Below are 21830 nucleotides of genomic sequence, written 5' to 3' on the forward strand. Positions count from 1 at the left end.
ATCTCAATATTTTACATAATTATAAAGTAGAAGAAAGTGAGGGGATTAAAAAGTCAAAAGTAGCTTCATGTTTAGGCTGTAAAAATACAGAATCTTTTTTTATTGATTTTGGTCAAAAAATATGTTACAGTTGTGGAACAGTAAACGGACATGTATTAGGATTTTACGATATGAAAGATTATGATAGGGTACATTATAGAAAAAAGAGTATTTATCAGAGGAAGTATTACTACGATAAAAAGGTTAATCAGATTTCTAAACTAATAAATCTTCCTGATGAACAAAAATGTGAACTTTACAACAGGTTATTAAAAATAGATAATAACATTATGGAAAATATTAACAAACAATATTTTAGAAAGAGAATGATAAATATTAATTATGTAATAAAAAAAATTTTGGATGAAATGGGATGTGAAAAGTATAAAAGTATAAAACATAAAATAAGTCCTAAAATTTTAGAAACTTATGATAGATGGTGGAAAACTTATAAAGAACTGATAAAATAATTTTATATTATTAGGCTAATATAAAATTTAATCTTCTAAATATTTATGTTCGTAATGATATACATCGTACAAATTAATAAATGCTTTCTTCATATAAAAAAGATCTTCATCTATTTCAAAATCTATCTGTTCATCTAATTTTATTTTATATTTCATTTGATCTATAAAAATATATATTAAATCCAAATCAAGAGTTTCATTTTTAATCTCATTTTCTAAATCGGAAAACAATTTTTTAAAAGTTTCTTTTTCAGGAGTTTCATCTTTATATATAGTTTTTATTATAGAAAGCAAATTTTCAGGAGTTTCATCTTTTAAATCAATTTTTAATTTAGATGCCAAATTTTTAAGAGCTTCATCTTTATCCTCAGTTTCTAATTTATGCGACAAATATCTTTTGATAATGATTGAATTATAGTATTTTCTTTTTAATTTTACTTCAGGAAAAGTTAACATGTATTCGTCATGTACATTTTCATAAAAATCTTTCATTAATCTTTTACCAAGTTTTTCAAGATCTTTTTTTTTAATAGTTACATCACCATCATTTTTTTTTATAATGTTTACTTTAATGTTTGTACTAATCATTTTTTATTAATGATTATATTATTCCTTTATGAAAAATCCAGTATATTATTCCAGTTAGATAACCAAGTACTTCACTTTTAAATGGTGAATCAAATACGTATACACATCCTCTTCCAGCTTTGTAACGTTTATAAAAAGATTTAAACGCTCTATGAAATATTAAATGATTTTTGATTATCGAACTATTAGAGTTAAGAGGTAAAATATCCAAATGATATATTATTGTTTCAAGTGAAATTATATCTTTTACATAATGTTCGTATAAAAATCGATATACCAATGCTGTTTTTATAATATCTTCTGTGTGTTTTATATTTTTAATTGTAGGATAGTAAAAGTTAACATAATTAACAATAGTTTTTATCATTTTTATTTAATTAATAGATAAAAAATGCATATTGAAATTAATCCTAGATCTTTAAAAAATTTAGAACAAATTTGTGAAATTTTATATAAACTTCATCCAAGTGTTTTACAATATATGATTGATAATTTAATTGAAGATATTGGTTGTATTATTGGTTGTAATGATGGAAAAAATTACACTTTTGAACAAAGAGAAAAATTAACGAGTTTAAGAGCTGCAGAAATTATTAAAGAAAAAAACAAAGAAATTATTAAAGAAGATAACAAAGAAGATAACAAAGAAGATAACATAACTTACCTTATTACTGATGAAGATAACAAAAAAGAAAACGAAGAAGAAGACGAAATACCTTTTAAAGAAATTGTTAATATTATGCATGGTGATGGAGAATATCCTGAAGATATTTTTGTTTTTAATAGATTATTAAAATATCTTCAATATGATACATATGAATATATTCCAATTAAAATTTATATTGAGGTTGAAGATCCTGTAATAGGAAAAAAGGTTAAAAAATTAGTTAGTTTTCTTGAAAAAACTGATGCACCAGAACAATTTTATTTACATAAAAGAGAAGAAGATTCTTATGCTTATTTTGCTGAAGGTTATGGTCTTACAATGAATGAAGAACAAGAAAAGAAACAAGAAGATTTATACTCAAAACATGATTATAAAAAGCTTAAAAAACTTTTAATAAAAGAAAAATTATATTATCATTAATAAGTTTCAATATTAAAATAAAATATTGAAACTATTGATTAAATTTATTATTATATTTAATCTCAAATTTATCTGGTTCAGGAGATTGATCAATTATCATATCATCTATTAGTTTCATTCTATCTACGAATTTTTGTTTATCCCAATCATCTCCTCTAAGCGCAGCTCGAAGTTCAACAAGAACTTTTTCATAAGTAGTGTATGCAATTTTTGTCATTTCAATTTTCCTCTTATAATTTTGTTTTTTTCCAACTCCAGTCATAATAACACCAGCACCATTTACAACTCCAAGAATAACAGGATTAAGTGTAATTCCCCCAGTAATAGTTCCTATTGCTACCAAACATATCCCAGAGATTGTAAAACAATTATCAAGAAATTTATAAGATTTATAAGACCTCTTAAAACACCAATATTTTTTATGGTAGTAACTGTAAAAATCTTTTATTGTTTTAATATCAGATTTTGATAGAGATGGGTCTATGTGATTAAAATCAAAAATATTTTTCATTTTTATTATTTTATGTATATAATCTTAGTTTAAACTATAATACATAATTTCCGTTTATTTTTTCTTGTAGTAATATATGATGATGTACTGGGGAGTCAATGTCGTAAAATTTTGGAGAGTACATAAATTTTTCTATCACTGAATCTTTACACGAAAATTCAAATTCAAGGTTAGCTGAAGTTCTTACAATATTAGCGTCTAAGTCTGCGGAATAGTTACTTATATTAACTTTTGTAATATTATCACTAATACTTTCTGTTAACCATAAAACTATTTTTTTTCCACTAAAACTAGATGGTATTGCTAAATTTTTTCTTACATTACCAATATTTATGTTTAGTGCACGAGTTACATATAAATAGTATAAAAATAAAAGTTGTTGTTTTGAATTTGCATTAGTCACATCATATTTTTTTATATGAAAATTATTTCTTTTAAAATGAGAAAAAACAATACATAAAGTGTAACTTGTATTTTTAATTGGTGGTTTAAAAGATATCTTATAATCATTTATTCTTAATCCAGTTTCTAATATGTTATCCATTGTTTTACTTGGAAATGTAATATTTTGTGCAGAATTTCCTGTAATAGAGGACAAAGCATTAAACACAACACCAAATGAATTTTTATTTATAACATAATTGTTTGATTCGCTAAAGTCAAAAAAATGTTCAAAATATTTTCTATAAACATAATTTTTTATAAAAGGTAAATTTTTATTCACAATTCCAACTGTTGCTGTATTAAACTCATTTACCTTTCCAACTGTTGCTGCACTATTATTATTATTTTTATCAAGATCAATGTTTAATATTTTTTTATTATTTACATTTATGTCAACATTGTATGTAACTTCTGTTGGTTTGATATCAAATGCTGTGTGATAGTCATAAACTTTATCTGGGTCGATATTGCTTACTTTACCCACAATACCATAAGTAATAAAATAAACTCCTGAAAACTGTCTTGGATAAACAGACAAGTCACTTCCTTCTTGTGGTATATTAACCAGAAAATGAAGAAAGAACCTATTACCAGTTGACAACTTTTTAAAATTAACTATTATTCTATGGTAATACATATATTGTGATTGATTTGTTGCATCTATATAACTATGACTAAGTTTTTTTACACTTACATTTTCAATTGATAATCCTGATGAAGTTCCTTTGTCTACACTTATTTGAGATTTATGCCAAAGTTGATAGTCAGTGTTTAGTATTTCCAAACATAGTGTGTAATCAACATTAGCGGTTAATCTGTAAAAGTTAACTGACATTTTGTACTTATAGCCACCTTGAGAATTTTTGTTTATTTTTACATAAATTACTTTGTGGTTATAGTTATGAAAATTACCTTTTGAAGGAGGTAAGTCTGCTATTTTTGATATAACAAAACTAGTTCCAGTATCTATTTCATCAGTCCATTGTACTGCATTAGACATAAGAAAAGTAAATTGATCGTTGTAATGACTTGGTTGAACTGCAGTGTGATGAGTTAGTTTATCAACATAATCTTTATTTACAGCATCATTGTCTTGGGTTGGTTTACTTAAACTAATAATTTTTTTATTGTTCATATTTAAGTTTCCACTCATATAATCTGTTCCATCTTTTTTTAAGTAACCTGTTGTAAATCCTTTATCATCCACATACTTTTTGGTTGCAGCATCTGTATCATTAAAAGGTGGTCTTAGACCAATTATAGGTTTATTATTCATGTTAAGTGAGTTTAACATTTTATTTGTTCCACCAACATGTAGATACTTTATATCTGTAAAGGCTAATGGTGTTGGTTGACTGGGACCTAATGGAGTTGGTAGGTTTAAAATTCTATGATTATCCATGTTAAGATTACCTTTCATTGGATAAGGTCCATCTCTGTCAAGAAATGTGTTGTCTACATATTCTTTTGTAGGAGGTTCTTTTGCATCCAGTGGTGTGCTTAGATTTTTAATTCGGTATGTATTTCTCATATCAATGTTTGAATCAATTGCTAGATTTGTTGATGAGGAAGGTTTATCATCCACATACTTTTTGTTTGCTGCGTCATTATTAGCTGTTGGTTTACCAACATTAGTTATTTTATTATTATTCATGCTTAAATTGCCAATCATTGTTCGTGAACCATCTCTGTTAAGAAAATTACTATCTGCATATTGTTTTGTTGCTGGCTCATCTGCATCATTTGGATGTTTAAGGTTTAGAATACGAAATCTATCTTTCATATCAATGTTTGAATCAACTGTTAATCGTGTTGTTGTGGGTGCCCCGCTAGAATTATCATCAACATACTTCTTTGTAGCAGCATCAGTATTAGCAGTTGGTGTACCAACATTTCTTATTTTTTTATTTATCATATCATAATCACCATCAGAAGTAAGATTAAATCCAACTCCTGGTGCTCCTTGAATTCCTTTAGCAAATGAGTTATCTTTTTGTTCGTTAAATATTCCCATTTTATTTATTAGTTTAGACTACTAGTAAAGTTTTTAGCAATACGTTTTTTAGGCTTATCAATGTACAAAAATGTAAATGGTTTTTTTGTTGCTGTTCTATACGTTTCTTTATCAACTCCTAATTCTGATGATATACGATTTGCTTCCCTCGATGATGGAAATTCGTACAGACAGTAGTGAGAACAATTCAATCGTATATCCTTTGGAGTTTTGTAAAATGATTGACTTAGGTAGATTACAGAGCAATTCTTATGACGTCCTTGGATGAAATAATCAATAAGTTCTCTTTGATTTTTATCACAAACGTAATCATCAAATATTACAAGTTTTTGATTATCCTCATATTCCATTTCTGTTACTGGAATTATTTCATCATTACTAACATTTAGTATTTCATATCCCATTTTATGACTTAATTCTCTCATTTTTTGAATTAACTTTTGATACTTATCCTGTTCTAGATTACGAGCGTAAAGATAAATCTCATCATAGTATAGTAGTGGTTTAATTAACATATGATAAAGCAAATTAGTTTTACCACTTCCACTGTTTCCACAAATTAACATTCTAAATGTGTCTGATGGCATGTAAGGAAATAACTGTTTATATTTTTTATCCGGATCATCGACACTATCATAATTTGGTATTTCCATTTTATATAATAGTTATATATTTATTATATAAAATGGATATTGAAGAGTATAAAAAACTTGCAAGAAATAAAATTGAGGCTGACTCTTTGACCACACAAGTGAGAAATGTTATAAAAGAAACAAAATGGCAAAAACAAGATATGAGAGAGGGTTTTAAAGAAACATTTAAACCACTTATTAAATCTCAAGATAGTATTAAAAAAAGTATTGATGAGCAGCAAAATAAAACTTTAGCTCAACTTCAAGCTAATCAACTTGCTCTTACTCAAGGTTTTGATCAATTAAACAAATTAGCTGATATGAGAGAATTACCAGCTTTGGAAGGTGATTATGAAGAACCATCAACATCTAAAGCAAAATCACCTACACGTTATAACATTGAAAAAAATATTGACGATGTTGATTTAGAAATATTACAAATGTTGGAATATCCAAGGCCAAATGATTTTTTTGATACTAACCCTAAAATACTCAGAGAAATATTTGATGAAGTAAAAAATGATGTAAAAATGTTTACAGGAGAAATAGCTGGTTTGAATAGAAAAAAACATAAAACAGAAGAGGATAAAGAAAAAATAGAAAATATTAAAATGCAAAAAGATTTACTACATAAATACAAAAACATTCTTAAACTTTATTTAGGCTCGCTTGATTATAAAATAGGACAAGGAATGGTTTACTTTAACAACCCACACCAACTTTTAGACAGACTTGAATTACTCGGTGGATCAATTCTTGCTGGGAATAATGGTGTTATAAATGAGTTTTCTCAAATAGCACATCTTCTCAACCAAATGAAAGTAATTACAAAAAAACAACTAAACGATTTACTAAAAACTTATATAACAATAAGATAAAAATGGAAGAACGAGCTATTCATATTTCTTCAGTAAATAGGGAAAAAAGAGGAATAAGCAAACCCGGTGATTTTAATATTAAGTTTAATCCATCTTTAAAACTTGACCCTGAAAAAAAACATAAACTTGCTCTTGATAGATTGTCCATGACTTACTCTTGGTACAACATTAGAAGTGATTATAAAAATAATAAGATTAAATATACTCACGATGGAACCACCTGGCAAACAATTACTTTTACAGATGGAATGTATTCCTACTCAGATATAAATGATTATATTCATCAGTATATGGATCAAAAATCTCACTCATCAGGCTCAAGTGGAAATAAAACTTATTCAATTAATATAACATTTATACTATCTACCTATCGAGTGTTAGTATCAATTGAGGGTGATTATCAATTAGATCTAAGAGGAACAGAATTTGGAGACTTGATTGGATTTGAAAAAAAAATTATTACAAAAACAGAGTATGGAACAAAATTACCCAATATAACAAATTCTATTGATGTACTAAATATAAACACAACGGCAATAACTAATAGTATTGTAAATGGAATAAATACAAATACTATTGCTGTGGTACCAACAGACAATCTCACGAGATCTTTTCCATTTACTTTCGAACCTAAAAGACCTTTGTACTGTGATATATCTTCATTTAACATTGATGAAATGAGAATTTATGTTACAGACTCACTTGGAAGACCAGTAGATTTTAACGGTATAGATTGGTATATGACTTTGATACTCCACTCGATGTAAATACTTCATATTTATATAACTATTAAAATAAAATGATGAGACAATCAGAGTTTAAAATGAAACTTGACCCTGAATTGGGTAGATATACAAGAAAACATATTTATGGAGAAGGAATGATGGATAGGTTTAAATCCTTTGGAAAAAAAACATTTGCAAAGTCAATGAAAAAAACTGCTAAAAAGAGTGCACAAAAAAGTGGTGATAAATTACTAAAAATGACTGCAACAAAAACTGGTGAATATTCTGGTAAAAAGGCTGGTGATAAGATAGTGCAAATGTTGTCCAAAGAAAAGGTAAAATCTGTTAAAAAAACACCTACAAAAAAAGTTAAGAAAATATCAAATACATGGGGTGTAGATGCAAACACTCAAAAAGAGGCACATGACAGAGTGCTTTCAATTCTTAGTGGAGGTTCAACACGTAAGAGAAAATTATATAATTATTAAAATAAAATGAAGTCTTTTAGAAATCCAAAATATTTAGAAAGATATGAAGATGTTGTTTTTGACCTTGAACAGGCTTTAGCAACACCTGCAAATAATGCTCATCAAACTAAAACAGGTCATAGATTTGTTGCTGATAACACAGGAGAAGCTACTCCTTATGATTGGTATAACGCGCGATTTTCAGTAGATTTTAAAGTTCAACTTTTAGACGGAAATGATTTTAACAATAATAACGCACAATCTGGAATAGTAAATGGATCAAATAGTTTAATTGAAAAATTATCAATCCTTGCAAATGGGCGAGATGTTTACAGTTGCAACTATGCTAATCACGTAGTAAATATTAAGAATTTGCTTGAGTATAATCCATCTTATGTTGAGAGTGTTGCCACAAATGAATTTTACTATCTTGATACATCAAGAAGTGCTGAAAAAAATAAATTTACAAAAAGGCAAGTAACTCACAGAAGAAATGCAGCTAATACTGGTGATGAAGCAGGATTAATGATAGATGATGTTGAAGCTGATTATAACAAAGGTTTTGCAATAAGAAGAACACTAATAGGTAACTCAGCAACAATTAGTTGTGATATTCCTCTTAACAGATATTCTTTCTTCGAATCATTAGAGGACAAACTTCTTCCAAATACAAAAATTGAGTTGAATATAGAACTAGAATCGGATAACAATCTTATCTGGAGAACTGGAGGTGACGCTTGTAGAGTTGTACTATCAAGATTTCAACTATTTGTTCCAAAATTAACGTTTAACTCAGAAGGACAAAAACTATACATGGAAAATTATCTCAAACCATACAAATGGGTGTATCTTAATGAAGTAGTAGAGCGATCAAATAACTCTCAACAGCAAACAGGTCATTTTAGAATTACAAATGCTATCTCAAAACCTCGACATGTATTTGTTTTTGGAATTAACACAGCTAATATTAGTTCTCAAACAGAAAATCCATTTTTATACAATACTTTTAATCTACCAAATAATGCTAATATATCTCGCTGTTATCTCGAGGTTGGAAATGGAAATGAGTACCCCGATATTCATTTTAAACCAGCTACAGATCCAGCAAGAGTTTTTAGAGAAGTAATGTCATATGTTTACGCAAATAATGATTTTCAAGGTGGAACACTACTTAATAGATCCAATTTTAGTTCTTTGTTCCCATTTGTTTATTTTGATCTTACAAAACAAAAAATGGATATTAAAGATGGTGTTACAAAATTATCATTTCACTATGAACTATCTGCTAATCCAAATGCTGATTATAATATTTATGCGCTAGTTTTACATGAAAGAATAGCAGAAATAGAACAACAAGGAGGAAAATTATTATTAAGAGCTTAAAATAATAATAATATAAAATATGATTAAATTTTTGAGAAATTTTAATGAAGATGATTTATATGAACCATTTTATGAAGAGTTAACAAATTTGTTAACAAAAAAAGTAGATCGATACTATCCATCACTAACATTTTTAACAATTAATCAAAAAAAAAAGTTTGAAAAATATTGTAGAAGTAACATTATTCACAAATCTTATAGGTTAAATGTTACTTACAAATACATTTATGATGAAAATAAATTTCCTTATTTAATTTATTTATCTAAGAAAAAGGCTGAAGAAAATTTAGAAGCAATAAATAAAAGAAAAAAAATACATACTATTGTGTTTTCTGGTTCTCACTTTGATAAAGTTTGTAGAGCTACTATTGAAAAAAATTATCGATTTGAAACAGTATTAAGCGACATAAGATTATATGAAAATGAAATCAAACCAAAAAATTATTCTATTATTATGAAAAATTTTAAATGGATTAATAAAACTAAAAAACAAGATGAAAAAGAAGTTAATATTACTGACAAAGATGTTCTAAAAAAAGATATTTATAATATTCCTATAACTAAACGCTTACCAAAAGAAATAATTACTCCTAAAGAACAAATAGTAAAATCACCTCCTACAATAAGTTCGTTATCCATAATTGATAAGATTATTGCTAATAAAGAAAATAAAAAGAAACTTGAAAAAAGTTTAAAAATTATTAAGAGCTTGATTAATTAATTGTTCATTTGTGATTAGTGAAAGACCCCGAGTTCTCTTTCCTGGTAAGAGTTGTATCTCTTTGCATTACCTTTCTATCTAACTTTCTGGCTTGATGTTTCCTCCGACAGAGTCACGCGCGCTTAGCACTAGAATTTAATTGGTTAAAAAAAATACCACCAGTAATACCACCAGTAATACCACCAGTAATAAAACAAAATATACGACGTCTTTTGTGATACCACCAGTTAATCTATTAATAACAATAAATTGATGATGATTTAATAGATTTTAATATTATTTTACCTAATCCAAAAAATAAAATAATTAATAATAAAAATGACAACTTATTATGAATATGGTGTAAGTCTTACAAAGGGGCAAAAAACAAAACTATCTTCTGCAATACTAAATAAATCAGAACTAACTCTTCGGTTAAAACTTTTACAACTTGTAGGTCCTTATAAACTAATGTTAACAAAAAGTCAAATTTCTAAAATAAAGAAATCTATTGTAAATGATAAAGGATTAGATTTAAAAATATCTAAAAATCAAATTAGCAAATTAAAAAGACCTAAAATAGAAAAGGTATTAGAAATTGATATACCACCAAAAACAAAAACAAAAACAAAAACAAAAAGAAAAACAAAAGATTTAATACAATTTAGTGATGATGATTTAATACAATTTAGTGATGATGATTTAATACAATTTAGTGATGATGATTTAATAAATTTGAATACTATTTTACCTAATCCAAAATCAAAAAAACATGATTTAATAGATTTGAATACTATTTTACCTAATCCAAATCCATCAACAAAAGAGTTAAAACAAACTATTAAAAGATTAACTAATACTTTAAACAGATTATTATACAAATTAAAAAAAAAATAATATAAACATCAAATAAAAAATGACATCTTATTTTGAATACGGAGTAAAACTTACAGATGGACAAAAGTCAAAATTGGCTTCTGCAATATTAAATAAATCAGAACTAACTCTTCGAATAAAACATTCACATCTTCGAGGTCCTGATGAATTAATGTTAACAAAAAGACAAATTTCTAAAATAAAAAAATCTATTGCAAATGGTACAGGATCGGATATAAAGATAAGTGAAACACAGATTAGACGTTCTGTAAAACATGGTGGAAACTTATTTTCATCACTCGCATCTCTTGGAGCAAAAGTATTACCTTATGCAATAAAAGGATTTTCAAAAGCTGCTCCTGCATTGGCTACTGGTGCTGTCACTGCACTTGGAGAAATTGGATTAAATAAAATATTTGGAAAAGGAATAACAATTCCCCATAAATTTTTCCCAATGCTACCACCTATTGCAAGAGAATTTACACAATCACAAATAAACCAAATTAACAAAGCTTTTAAAACAGGTGGTCGACTGGTTATTAAACCGTCTAATAAACAAATAGAAGGAGGATTTCTTGGAACACTTGCTTCTATTGGTATACCAATGGCAATAAGTTTAGTATCTAAGATGTTTGGATCTGGACTACAAGTAGATAGAAGTAATTCATCTAATACAGCAAATGTTTACGTTCCACCTCCTTCTACTTATGGTGAAGGTTATCCTTATCACTCACCACCTTTTATAGGTACATGGAACAACCCAATAGGAATGGGATTTAAAAAAAAAAAGCCCAAATCCAGGGGAAAAGGACTATTACTAGGAAAAAACAGCCCATTCAACTCAATCCCCATTCTAGGGTCCATTTTGTAATTAAACCTTTATCCAACTTTGACCTCATGGAATGGATAAAAAGACTTGGTATTAAATATTTCAGAGGAATATATGTTCGTGATAGACTACCAAGAAATATTATAAAAGAATGTGGAATAATTAATCTAGATGATATGGATGGTCCTGGAACACATTGGGTTTGTTATAGAAATATAAACAATGTAGTTGAGTACTTTGATCCATTTGGACTAATAATGCCAAATGAAGCATTAAGATATTTTAATACTTCTGGAAAACGTATAGTTTACTCAATGGATGAAATACAAAATCGAAATACTGTACTTTGTGGATATTGGTGTTTATACTACTTATTTGAGAGACAGAGGGGTAATAGTATTCTAGATGTAATACATAACCCTCATTTTGATGATGACAATAGTGATTTTATAAAAGCATACTTTGGAGGATAAATATAAAAATATAATATTATTATTAAATATTATATTTATACACATTTTATTCACTATCCACTGGTGTATTCTTTAGTAGTTTAACCTTCTCAACTTTTGTGTTTAAATCTCTAACACTATCAACTATGTCAACAAAATTTGAGTAAATATCAATAAGACGATAAAGTTTTTTCTTTTTATCACTATTTATACTTAACCATGAATATTCCTCATTTCTAATTCTTCTCCACATCTCACATTCAGTAACCATTAAAATTCTGGAAAGATCATCATTTTTTTTTCTAAGTGTTTCCATCTCATTATATATTTTTGATCGAACTTCTTTTTCAAAATCCTTGATTGTTTTAACATTAATATTTTTCTCAATTTCAGAAAAGAATTTGGCTTCCATTTATTATTAGTCTATATTATCTTTTCCTTAACAACTTTTTTATCTCATTTAATTTAATTTCAATTTCATTTAATCCTACCTCAATTATTTCATATTTTTCTTCTATGTTCAAATATTGAAAACCCACTAACTCATAAGCTTCATCTAATGATTCTTCAATTTTCAATATCTTTTTTCTAAGATTTTCCATTTATTAATAGGTTATATAAACAGATAATTACCTTTTACAACTTTGTTGAGAGTATTTGCTTTTTCACTTATTTCCATAAGCAACTCAAATACTTTTATAAATCTAGTGTCATATTCCAATCTAGAAAAATCAGCATATTCATAACTTATATTAAGGTTATTATATATCTTTTCAAGCTCACTTTTAAGAAAATTAGTTCTATTAGACATATTTTATATAAACATTATATTAAAATGAAAGAATCATATTGCATTAAAGATAAAAGAGTAACTCCTTGTACAGAACCAAGTGGTTACCAAAAAGATAAAAGAGGAAGAACTCAATTTTTTTGTAGATGTGCAGTTTGTGGAATTAAAAAAGTTAGATATGTAAAAACTGGTACAGCTTCTCAAACTGGAAGTGGAAAAAGAAAAACAAAAAAGAGGACAAAAAACTAATTAGCCCGTCTGAAGGGGCGGGCGTCTTTGATACTGTAGTTGATGGATTTGTACATTACGGTTTACCTTGGATGGGACACAAAGCAGTTGAAATGGGAAAATATGGAGCAAGCGAGCTAATGAGAAATAAAAACGTTCAAAAAAAAGCTGTCAACTATGGCATTAGTAAACTTACTCCATTTATTCAAGATTCTGTTGGATCAGCAATGGATCAACTTTCAACAAAAGTTAGACCAAATAAAAAATATAAAACTGATAGACTAGAATTAGACGGTAGATCTGGAAGAGGATTTGATGTTCATAACGCTATTCTAAAAGTGGCACCCAAAAAAGGTTTTGTTTTACCAGGTCATAATTTTACTGGTCCTGGTAATCCTCTTGATGACCAAGTAGATTATGATGATAAGGGAAATATATTAAAAATCTACCAACAACCAACAGGACCAACTGATGCGGTTAGTATGCAACATGATGTGGACTACACAGTTTGTGGAAATAAACCAAAAAGTGAACAAGTAAAATGTAAAAATGAGGCTGATAAAAAAATGATAAAAGCACTAGATGCAATTCCTTGGAAAAAAAGACAATGGGGGCATGCTATGGCTAGAACTATGATAAATACAAAACAAAAACTTGGAATGGGTTTAAACGCAAGACGGCGTTGAGTAGTGATTGGTCTCAACAATTAGCCGATGAACTGCACAAACCAATCAAACGAAACTTTCAAAAGAGATCAGTAGTTTCAAATGAAATTGATGATATCTGGGCTGCTGATTTAGTTGAAATGCAAAAGTTTAGTAAGTGGAATAAAGGAATTAAATATTTGTTAATGGTAATAGATGTGTTTAGTAAGTATGGTTGGATTATAGCTTTGAAAGATAAAAAAACTGAAACTGTTAGTAAAGCATTTGATATTATATTCAAAAGTAAACGTAAACCTCAAATGTTATGGACTGATAAAGGTTCTGAGTTTGTAAGCAAATATTTTAAAGATTTTTTAAAAAGAGAAAAAATTAAATTATATCACACTGAAAATGAAGAAAAATCTAGTGTTGTTGAAAGATGGAATAAAACAATGAAAAACAGAATGTGGAAGATGTTTACTATTAATAACAATACTGTTTACTGGGATAAGATAAATAAACTAGTTGATGATTATAATAATTCGAGACACTCTAGTATTAAAATGACTCCTATTGAAGCAAGTAAAAAGAAGAATCAGAGTAAAGTTTGGTCTAATTTGTATGGTAATTTAATTTACTTGAAACCTGGTAAACCAAAGTTTGCAATTGGTGATCATGTTAGAATTTCAAAATATAAGAGGCAAGTATTTGATAAAGGTTATACACCAAACTGGACAGAGGAGATATTTGTAATTGATAAAGTTCTTCCAACAAAACCTATTACATATAGTATTGTTGATTTAATGGGAGAAGAGATTAAAGGTTCTTTTTATGAACAAGAATTACAGAAAGCAAAACAACAAACATTTAGAATAGAAAAGATTATCAAAAGAGATAATAAGAAAAAAATAGCATTAGTAAAATGGAGTGGTTATCCTGATAAATTTAACTCATGGGTAAGTTTAAAAGATTTGGTTAATTTTTAATACAAAAATAATGTATTAAAAATAAATACTATTATTACTCTTCATCACTAACTTTTTCAAGTAATGCTTCAAGACCATCTTTTGTGTAATCACCATCACTCTCTTCTTCTTCCTCTTCAAACGCCAATAAAGACTCTCTAGGTTTGAGTGGTTTAACATAGCACTCATGTACTTTTATTTGTAAAGATGTTACAGTTTTACTTATGAATATTCCTTCAATTATAAGAGCCAATTTAACATTACAGTATTGATTAAGATATTTAAAAGGATTTAGATCACGGCCTCCCTTTCCCTTAAACAAAGATAGAATTTTTTTTGTTTTTTCTGAGTAAATAAGTTTTGCGTATAAAACTGGTGCTGATGATTCATCAACTTTTGTTTTCTTTTTTCGTTTATTGTCTGTGTATTCTATTTGTTTATGGTAAAGTGGTGAAGATAAACTTGATGCCATATCAGCACCATATTCATTTTCTAAATAATGTTTTGATGCAGTTGTTATATTATTAATAACATCAAAAAATTCTTTTTCTTTAGTACTGGGTTCGCTATCGCGAGACCAAAGACATACTGGTATTGAGTAACCTACTAACTTTTTGGTATCTTGGTTTTTCTTTTCATTTACTCCAAAAGAAAAAAGAACTGGAGTTTCTATTACAAGTGGACCTTTTTTCTTATTTGGATACTTAATCTCAATTGGAATACGTTTGTATTTGATTTTGCTATCTTTTACTTTGTACTCTTTGCTCTCATTAAACACGATATTGTCTTGGGTAATATTTTCGTAACTTGTTAACTGCATTTTATTTAATATTTAGATAATCCTTAAACCACTTTTAAATATTCAAAAGTGTATTTTTGACCGTCTTTTTTTGAAGTAGCTGATTTACAATAGTTCAATCCTTCACAAATCATTTTAACTTGACCTGCATTAATACCTAATAATTTGTTAACTGAGTATAAACTATTGTAAATAACTTCTTCATTTGTTAACATATTAATTACCTTAACTCTTTTTCTATTTTTATGATTATCCTTAAGAAAACTATAATCTCTATTAATTGATGATTTTTTATTATTTTCACTTGTTGTTACTACTTCCAAATTTTTCAACCTATTATCTGTTCTAATAAAATTGATATGATTAATACATTTATCACTTTCTATCATCCCATAAAAACACTCATAAACAAATCGATGTATAAGATAATTTTTTACTTTATTTTTTGCCACAGATATACAAAATCTCAAATAACCATTATTATTAAGATTTCCTAACATAGGTTTTTTTATTCTAACATTCATAATTTCACCATATTTATTTGCTGCATATTTTTCATAAATAGGATGAGTATAAAACTTTTCATCGTTTTGGATTATGAGAACCATTTTATATTAAATTTTATTTCTTTAATTCATATTAATTCAAATTTATTTTTTAGGCCAAAGTAAATTAATTGACCAGAAGTTACTCGATTCTGGATTAGTATATGTTAATTCTCCCTTTTTATTTTTAATCTTCATAGCACGAGACAGATATTTATCTCTTCTCTCTTTATCTTTGTGAATAGTATAATCTTCATATTTAGAAGACCCAAAGTGAACTTTCTTTCCGCCTGGAAGTTTAACCATGTATTTGTTATTTTTACGTTTTGAATAATCAAGTGATTCAGCACCGAGTTTTTTAGCACTTTTGGTTAATCTCTTAAAATCTTCTCCTTCAAGAATGTATTTTGGATCCTTATCATCTATAAAATCCAAATCTTCTTTAGTAGGAGTAGTTTCTCTAGATATTGGTTCCATTTTATTAGTTGATTATATTAATCACTATTATAATAAAAATGTTTGAATTTTAGATAAATACTAAATTTTTTCTCATTTTCTTTTAAATTTTCTGTTAATGGTTCATTATTATTAAAATCTTTATCTTGTACAATATCAATAAATTTAATAATATCTTCTTTTATACAATTAATAACATATGTTAAAAACATATAAAAATCATCTATAGACAAATATTTAACAGTATATTCAAAAGTATCTTTACTATATATTAAACTTTTTATTTGATAAAAAATATTATAAATTCTATACATTTTTTTTATATGTTTAATTTTATAATCATCCCCATTTTTTTCTAATTTTTTAAGATAATCATAAATTTTTTTTCTATTTATTTTTCGTAAAAATTCTTCTTCAAGGTAAAGTTGATTTCTACAATTTTCTTTAGCGTAAGAAAATGGATATATATTTTCCTCCATATTATATATATTTTTTTTCTTAAATCTTATTTAAAAACTTAACAACATACATAAAAAACATGAATCATCATTATCCAAAATCCAAAAGTCAATGGCAAGAAAAAATACAAAGAAAAAATAAACTAAGAGAATTACAAAATTTTGAAGAAAAACAAAATGACCTAGACAAATTTGATGCTTTATACAATATTATACTTAATAACATTAATGTTATAAACGATATGGGTTTTGAACAAGACAAAACTTTATCTAGTAGTACAAAAAATATAAAATTTGAATCATGTTGTGAAAATGAAGATGAATTAAAATTAATTCCATTTGATCTTATTTTTAATAATGACAGAAATTTAACTTTATACTGGAAAGATGATAAAGATTTGTTAATGAAAGACATATTAGACAGAGAACAATTTATAGATCTTGTTAAAACATATGTTAAATTTTATTATGCAATAAAAATTTTAGACACAAACATGGACAATGTTAAAGAAAAAATTAGAAAAATATATCCAGGATTTAATAGATTATACTGTGATTATAAATACAATTTAGACAAAAATTACAAAACTGATAAAGAAATAAAAGATCTAAAATTTTGTATGTATAAATTTGACGATGGAAAAGTACACTTAGGTGTTACTGCTAATTCCTTAGAAGAATATCATGAGTTTAATAAACTAATTAGTCATGGAGATAAATTAGAAAAATATTTAAAAAATGGTAATTATGAAGGACCAATATTTTTAAAATGTGTTAAAATGTATTTTGATAATGATTTAAAATTTTGTGAAACAATAAAAGAAATCAAACGTGAATACAATATTACAAATGATCAATTAATAAATAATAAAAAAATACAGCCTAGATATTTTTCATAATTCTTATTTTATAACAAATAAAATGTTATAAAATAAATATATATTTTTTAATTATTCATAATCACTATCATAAAAACGTATTACATTAATCTTATCAAAAAAACAACAACCAACTTTGTAAGTAGTAACAAAAAATGTACCTTCGTAACATAATAAACCTGTTGCATTTTTAAACAAACCATCCATTTCTTCCCTTGCTCCATAATATCTTTCTTGTACATTTATTGGTTTAATATTATTAAAAACGTCTTTTAAATCAATACTACCATCTTCCACTGATTTAACTGTTTCTCTGATATTTTTATCAATATTTTTAAACAACAAATAATCTTCTTGACTATCAAATATTAATCCTCCAACATTGAAAGGATTACAATTATTTGATTGACTTGTTTGTTTGTTTATTGGTTTGAATCCCATTTATATTTTTTTATTTTTTATTTCTTAAATCAAATTTATTTTTTCTGTTTCAAATATTAGACTAACCATAATACTAAGTAAAAAAATGGTTACCAAACTAACAAGAAAACACATTTATATTTTTTTATTTTTTATTTTCTTAAATCAATACTTTATTACAGTGTAGTATAGTAAATGTTGACATCTGCCTCACTCACTTTTATTTCTAACTCTTCGAGCAAAAGAGCGACTACTTGTTAAATAACTTTTTTTTCTAACTCTTCGAACAAAGAGCGACTACTTGAGAACGAATGAAATGAGTGAGCGAAGCGAACGAATGAAATGAGTGAACAAGAGGAGCGACTTTGTGAGATGAGTTAGAAAAAAAAGTTATTTAACAAGAGGAGCGATTTTGTGAGATGAGTTAGAAATAAAAGTGAGTGAGGCAGATGGCAACATTTACTATACTACTACCTTGCTTCCCGTCTCTTGCCCCCTTTTTTTTTACTTCCTCCGTTGAGGATCTGAATGGGGGTACCTCGATAACAATAAACACTTCATTTTTTGGCTTTGTAACATGAAACAGTTAAATTTTAGGCATTTTAACACTAATAGTAAAAAATTCTTTGAAACAGTAAATTGTTTTCCGGAAAGAAACTAGCCTGCGTAGCAGGCGCTTAGAAGTAGTGGGCGAAGGAGAGAACGGACGCGCACGAGCGAGACACGCGAGGGGTGATTTTTTATTTGGAAGTAGTGGGCGAAAGAGAAAACGGGCGCGCGCAAAGGAAAACACGCGTATCTCCTACTCGCGCGCCCGTTTTTTCTTGTGCCCACTACTTCCAAGCGCCTGCTACGCAGGCTAGAAAGAAACAGAAACGGCTCCAAACAGGCCAATACTATTTTGTTTAGTATATCAAGGCGCTTTTGGCCATTTTACGACAATGCCGGATTATTTCATAAGATTTCCGAAGGCTACTGACGATTCCCGAAGACTGTCGAAGAATTCCGAAGACTAACGAAGAGATCCGACCATTGCCGAAGATGTCCGAGGAACCCTTCAAACACTAAACAGTATTTTCTTCGGAAACAGTAAACATTAAGAAATTGGCCAATTAAACAGTAAACACTAAAAATTATGGGCAAATAACATTAACGACTAAACCCCATTCAGACCCTCTCCCTTTAGTCCTTTATCGATTGCAAAATATTAAGCATTGTTAAAATGTCCCACAATTTCTCCCGCTTCCTACCCTGTTGGAGTCCCACCTCCTGCCATATCATCTCTCGTCTGCTACACAGCCGTTTTCAGAGTCGTCACGCAATGCTCCTCCCCACCGGTTGGAACGTTGCGTGACGATACTAAAACCTCTGTGTAGCAGACTATATCATCTTCCGTCCCCGTTCTCTTCTCGACCTCTATCTCCAGGACTCCCCGGCACCTCCTAGTCCTTCCCCACTAAACTACATGAAATGATTTAGCAAACATTTATTTATTTATCTATTTTCATAGACGAATGTGTCCTTCATTGAGAACAGCAGTGCATATAAAGGGGCCGCTATTTACATCTCTTCGCTTCAACGTTGTATGTGGACGGAAGATTATCCATTTTATGACCCCAGAAAAGCTCTTCGCTGGTACGATAATTTCGTTTACAGGAACAACTCTCTCACCTGGAACGGCGGAGTGAACGCCTTGACTGGAACTGAGTTTGATATCGCCACCGACACGAAACGTTTCCAGGCAACTGAGATAAAAAATTCTACATTGAAGGTGAATTTAAGTGTTTCAATCGTGCTAGTATAATAAACTTGTTAACTGTTTATTCGTTTATATTTGAAATTTTTCGTTGACAGTGTACTTTGTAACCAAACCAAGAGTTTTGAATAAAAATGCCTAGAAATTCGCACTCAAAAAATCACAAATTTTCCACGTAAAGCGAAGTCCAAAGGCCCTCGCGTAGCGGGGCTTAAAAATTTTGTCGCGCGTGGATGTGCGTGGATCACGAGGCAAAGCCAAAACCATATATTTCAAATATCTTGGTTGGTATCCGCAACTGATCCGTTGTATTTGGGGCTGTTTTGAGGATCAAGAATTGCTTATGGAAATAAATTTATAAGACGGCAGAAGTATTTTACACTAAGTTCTGCTTTTTTAACGCCCTTGTTTTAGCTCACGCCCGGCGAACAGTTCTCTTTGAATCTGCAAGCTCTTGATGAACTCGGCCACGAGGTCTTTACTATGGTTTACGTGTCAGAGGTTGGCCAGGTCAGCAATTACACATCCGAGGTGTTGCTTGGCTACACTATGTATGCCATTACCCCAGAAAAGAGAGTGCCTTTTTCGTTTACTGTACCTAAAACCTTGTATGATGAGACGAGGAACAAAATGCAGACGCGAATTATTCAGTTTGTGGACCCTTTTTCTACGCTGGGGAATGGATATTCGTTTGAAATGGAACTACAACCTTGTCTTCCTGGTTTTAAATACGAAGACCACACTCAAGGATGCGTTTGTGATACAGACCACTTTGGAGTGCAAAGGTATTCAAAAAACAAAATAGGACCCTCAGAGTCTAAGACGAAGATGACTACGAGAACAGGATTTTCTCAATGCTAGTAGTGAACGCGCGTAGAGCAGCGTCATTAGGGACTTAACAGGAAGCTTAATCATCGACGACGGCGACCGCAGCCAAGACGTCACTTTTAAAATGAATTCGCGTTTTTTCAAACTTTGTCGCGTTTATTCGAATCCGCAGAAAATGTCAAATAAAGGCGAATTTTCCCAGTGTTGATTTCTTGGGGACCGCAAAGAAAACCGTGAAATTAGGCATTTTCACGTCGTAGTCGGGCAGTGACGGCAAAGAAAATGTACAAAAAAGGATGATGCAAGTGCAAAGTTGTTGTTTTGCTAATCAAACCATCGTTGCTATGGCTCCCTAACGATCCGACGACGCAACGGCAACGAGAACGTCAAAAAAACAATGGGCCAGTTATTTAAATGCAGTTTAGCCTGTGTTTAACAAAACCGTGTTCTAAGCCATTTTCATAGCCCAACGCTTTTATCTAAACACCATCAGTATCGTGAACAATATCAATAAAGCATATAGTATGTACTAAAAAGAATGTAGACTCAGAGAGTGCTATCCTTTCGGATTGTTTTGATGTTATTCTGCTCTTTTGACAGATGTGAGGATGGCCGCACAGTGTACCTCAAGGAGGGCTTCTGGGGTGGTTTGAACAAGAGAGGTGACTTGGTGACGTACTTTTGCCCATTCCAGTACTGCAATTGTACAAGCACGCCTGGATTGCCCGGATGCTTATTTGATCCAGATAACATTGACCGCCAGTGCGCTGATAACCGTGAAGGATGGCTGTGTGGAAAGTGCAAAGTCGATACTAGCGTGGGATTGAGGTAATTGCTTCTACGGATCCGGGGGAGGCAGGGGTCCGGACCCCTCTTAATGGATCCATTTGATCATAGATTGTTTCGTTTTACTAACAGATTAAGTGCTTTGAGTCCGAAATTGCTACCACGATGTATGTTACTCAATC

General features: G+C 29.0%; 1 protein-coding gene across 2 annotated transcripts in view; it reads left to right on the forward strand.

Moving 5' to 3' along the window:
- Positions 1 to 21830, forward strand: part of LOC140921804 (uncharacterized) — a 38004-nt gene that overhangs the window by 8040 nt on the left and 8134 nt on the right. For both annotated transcript variants that reach the window (XM_073371805.1, XM_073371804.1), the window contains exons 4-6: positions 19789 to 20049; positions 20449 to 20819; positions 21463 to 21690. In XM_073371805.1, coding sequence (XP_073227906.1) covers positions 19789 to 20049; positions 20449 to 20819; positions 21463 to 21690 — 860 coding nt within the window. The remainder of the gene's footprint in view (positions 1 to 19788; positions 20050 to 20448; positions 20820 to 21462; positions 21691 to 21830) is intronic.

This window comes from Porites lutea, chromosome 12 (assembly GCF_958299795.1).
Source record: "Porites lutea chromosome 12, jaPorLute2.1, whole genome shotgun sequence".
NCBI lineage: Eukaryota > Metazoa > Cnidaria > Anthozoa > Scleractinia > Poritidae > Porites > Porites lutea.